The following is a 3,714-nucleotide window of genomic DNA, read 5'->3' as shown; positions in this document are numbered from 1 at the left end:
CAGAGGGTTTCTATGTGACTGATAGGTGGGTCACCTCTAGAGTGTAGATCTGCTGGTCAAACAGATGGTTCAGGCTCCAGGCAAGACAGAGTGGACTCATGTGAAATTTCATCTTGCTACTCACTCAGAGCAGTGAGCTCGTAGAATATTTTTTTCTCAAATTTTCATTTCAAAATATTCTGACCATAGTTGACTACATCAAAATACAGATAGTGAAACCATTGATAAGGGGAGCCTACTGTGGTCTATTCTTTAATAATTATGTCAACATTTCACCAACTTTCAACATCTTCTTCATGTCTGTAATTCAATTTAAATGTACTTATATTAGTCTACTGTATTTCTCCTGTTTATAATTTTCCTACTAAACAACACCATTGAAAATACTTACTTAAATTTGAAAGTTGAGCCATTTTTTGACACCCATGGATGACTACTGTTCTGACGAAAGACTCCAACCCATGACCAAAGTGACAGGGAAGCCAGAAATTTCTACAGGAACATAAATATTCTATATTTAAATAATTATTGAAGATTTTACAAATATTTAAAAGTGCAAGTACTGTGTTCTTTCATTAGATCTATAATTGTCAAAACAAAATATCTTAAGCAATATTAAAGTTGAAAACCACTTTATATGTTAGTAAAAACTTTCACAAGCATGTGTAATTTTGGCTTAACATGAACTCTTAAACACTTAATACTTAGTAATTTCATTCCTCTTATATTAGTTTTGAAAATTATGATCCTTGAAATTTAATAGGAACTCATGTTGGCAAAGCCAATAAAGTAGGAATTTAAATAAATTTCCAGATACTACATTCTCCCGAAGCTAATATAAACTCAAGTATATTTCTACTATGTTTCTCTGAGTTGGAATTTTGAAAGGAATTGAAAGGGGTGCCATTCAGGAAATAAGAGACATAGAAGCCAAAAATACTGATTTGTGCTCCATCTGGGGAGCCTCAGTGTCCCTGAGGGCATGTGAATAATACTGTAGTGAAAGTTAACAAATTAAGCTCACTGCATTACTATGGGTGAAGTACACGAATATCACACAGGATAAAAGGAGACAGACATGAAAGTGCATATTATCACTTATGAAAATTCAAAAACTGGCAAAGTTTGTAACGTCAAAATTCAGGACAGTGGTTTGTGAAGGAGGGAGGAGAAGTGATGAGACCATTCACATGAGCAGGGCTACTGGGGCTAGAAACCCCCATTTTGTTATCTGATGTGTATTATAGGTGTCCATTCACTCTGTGATAAATTTGTATATTCATGATGTGTTTATACATTGTACAATTAAATTACAAAATTTAATTCAGAATAAAAGCATTTATAGAAGCATCATTTTCCATGAGCAACAATATAATACTTAAATATACATTAGCTTATGAATAGAAATAAATAATGCACGGTGAAGTCACACAGCAGAATAATGTATAGAACTGTAAATAATTAAGCTAAAATATGTACAAGAATATGATGAATTCTACAAATGTAAAATTGGCTGAAATAAGCTTCTACTAAAATGTTTGAAACATGTAACATCTTACCATTTCTTCTTCACTATCTATGTAAAGCAGAGTGGAGTTCTTAGAAGCACAGGCCGTCACACTCTCACTCCAAGTTTTGTATTCCTTACCAACGTAATAACAATTGCTGGAATATGTGAACCACTCCTCTGGACAATGACAACAGTGATATGCTAAGGAAAAATTATGAATTACTATCTCCACAATAAGATTTTTAAAAATGATTATTAGTTTACACATTTTCAAAGGTACAAAAATGTGTGTACCTGTCTTTACATCCTCATAAATATATTAAAGAAAAGCACTCATCCATATGCACAGAAAAGCATCAGCCTCTCATTCCCCAATTATATTGTAATAGGAAGAAACACATCAAACAAAAAACCCACCCTTCAAATGTCTGAAAAATAATTGACAAAACTACTTTTCTTGGAAAATCAAAGTGATTTAACTGTTGCCAAATGGTAGCAGTAGCAATTTGATTCCAATAGCAAAAAGAGGGTGTAGCAATTTCAAATTAATATTTATACTAATTATTGAAGATAAGAGAATGCCCCCCATTACCTTTATCTCTGCATATTTATTGTTCAATATTTTATTACCCTTAAAATATCTATTATCATTTTTGCACAGCCAAAGATCAAAACAAAATATAAAATGACTAATATCAGTACCTTTCTCAGTTCCTATGTTCTGCGAAGTATTGTTCTGCGTCTGTACTATTGGAGCTAGAAAAATGTAAGTAATCCTTATTAAAAACTAGTATCTAAATAACTCACATTAATTTTAGTCTTGGAAATATGGTATATCACTTAGAATTGTCTTTGATAAAACTGATTTTAGCCAGAAAAAATGAAGTAAAGAAGGTTTGAGGGAAAAAATATTTTCAGAGCCTACAAAACCAAATTACCACTTCTGTGTACTTCATATGTTGAATTATTTGATTTAACCACTTTCAAAAATTAATTTCTATTTCTCAGTAAGCATTTCAGACTCCTAAAATGTCTGTGCTATGATTTTTTTTTTTTTTTATTGAGTCAAAGTCTCCCCCTGTCACTCTTGGTAGAGTGCCATGGTGTCATAGCTTATAGCAACTTCCAACACTTGGCTAAGTGATCCTCTTGCCTCAGCCTCCCTAGTAGCTGGGATTACAGGTGCCCACCAAAACACCTGCTGGTTTTTGTTGTTGTTGTTTGTTTTTTATTGGTTAGCAGGCCCCACTGTGTTCCAACCCATCAGCCAAGGAGCATGTGGCTGGCGCCCTAACCAATGAGGTCCAGGCACCCCCATGAAATTTTAATATATACATATAATTAAAAGCAAATACTTTTTGCAATATTCTTTTATTATAATTTTGAAAAAATTTGAATAATTATTTCTCATTTAGTCCAAAATATACTTAAAAATGAGAATTCTATGACTTGATCTTATGCAATTTTTGTAAGTACTTTCAACAATTCTTCCAAAACAAAACATACTTACAGGGAATGACATGTGTGGTTATCACAGTGAGCAGTAAGACAAGAGAGAGGATTCCCAGGATCCCAGCAATGAGCTTCTCTGGAGGGAATGGTAAACCTGCCGGGAGAGAAACAGAAACACTGAGAAAGGAGAGATGGGGACAGTTTGTTAGAATATGTACAAGAGACCCAAGAGACCCCAGATACACAGAGAATCACCAAACCCACATATATCACGGGAAACTTTCTCTGAGAATATACCACTACATGCTCAGTAAATGTCATGCCCCGTAAGTTGTTGGACAAAGACTACAGATTTCAACAACATGTGAGCAAAATTTGTCTGTATATTTCGTATTAAAATATATATGTAAACTTAGAACAACTCTGATCTTCATGAATAAAACTATGTGAGCACGCCCTGCTCTCTCCCCACACTCCTGCACTACAAATGGCCATCCTGGAACAGTTGTATTGAGGAGCTATTAAGAGCTTAGGACGCTGGCCACATACACTGAAGGCGGTGGATTCAAGCCCCGCCCGGGCCTCCTAAAAATGACAACTGCCACCAAAAAATAGCCGGGCGTTGTGGTGGCTGCCTGTAGTCCCAGCTACTCAGGAGGCTGAGGCAAGAGAATTTCTTAAGCCCAAGAGTTTGAGCTTGCTGTGAGCTGTGATGCCACCACACTCTACCGAGGGCAACATAATGAGACTCT

General features: G+C 35.1%; 1 protein-coding gene across 1 annotated transcript in view; it reads right to left on the bottom strand.

The window, feature by feature from the left end:
- Positions 1-391: 391 nt before the first annotated feature.
- LOC100954911 (NKG2-A/NKG2-B type II integral membrane protein-like) overlaps positions 392-3,714 on the bottom strand; it is a gene marked incomplete at its 3' end in the record, with an annotated part of 3,537 nt that continues 214 nt past the window's right edge. The window contains exons 2-5 of the mRNA XM_003803750.1: positions 3,021-3,116; positions 2,213-2,266; positions 1,560-1,711; positions 392-492 (exon numbers count right to left, since the gene is read on the bottom strand). Of these exons, the coding sequence (XP_003803798.1) occupies positions 392-492; positions 1,560-1,711; positions 2,213-2,266; positions 3,021-3,116 (403 nt within the window). The remainder of the gene's footprint in view (positions 493-1,559; positions 1,712-2,212; positions 2,267-3,020; positions 3,117-3,714) is intronic.

Source organism: Otolemur garnettii, unplaced genomic scaffold, assembly GCF_000181295.1.
Source record: "Otolemur garnettii isolate 467f Iridium unplaced genomic scaffold, OtoGar3 scaffold00542, whole genome shotgun sequence".
Classification (NCBI taxonomy): Eukaryota; Metazoa; Chordata; class Mammalia; order Primates; family Galagidae; genus Otolemur; species Otolemur garnettii.
The sequence above is the reverse complement of the archived record's forward strand: the minus strand, read 5'-3'. Positions and strand labels throughout refer to the sequence as shown.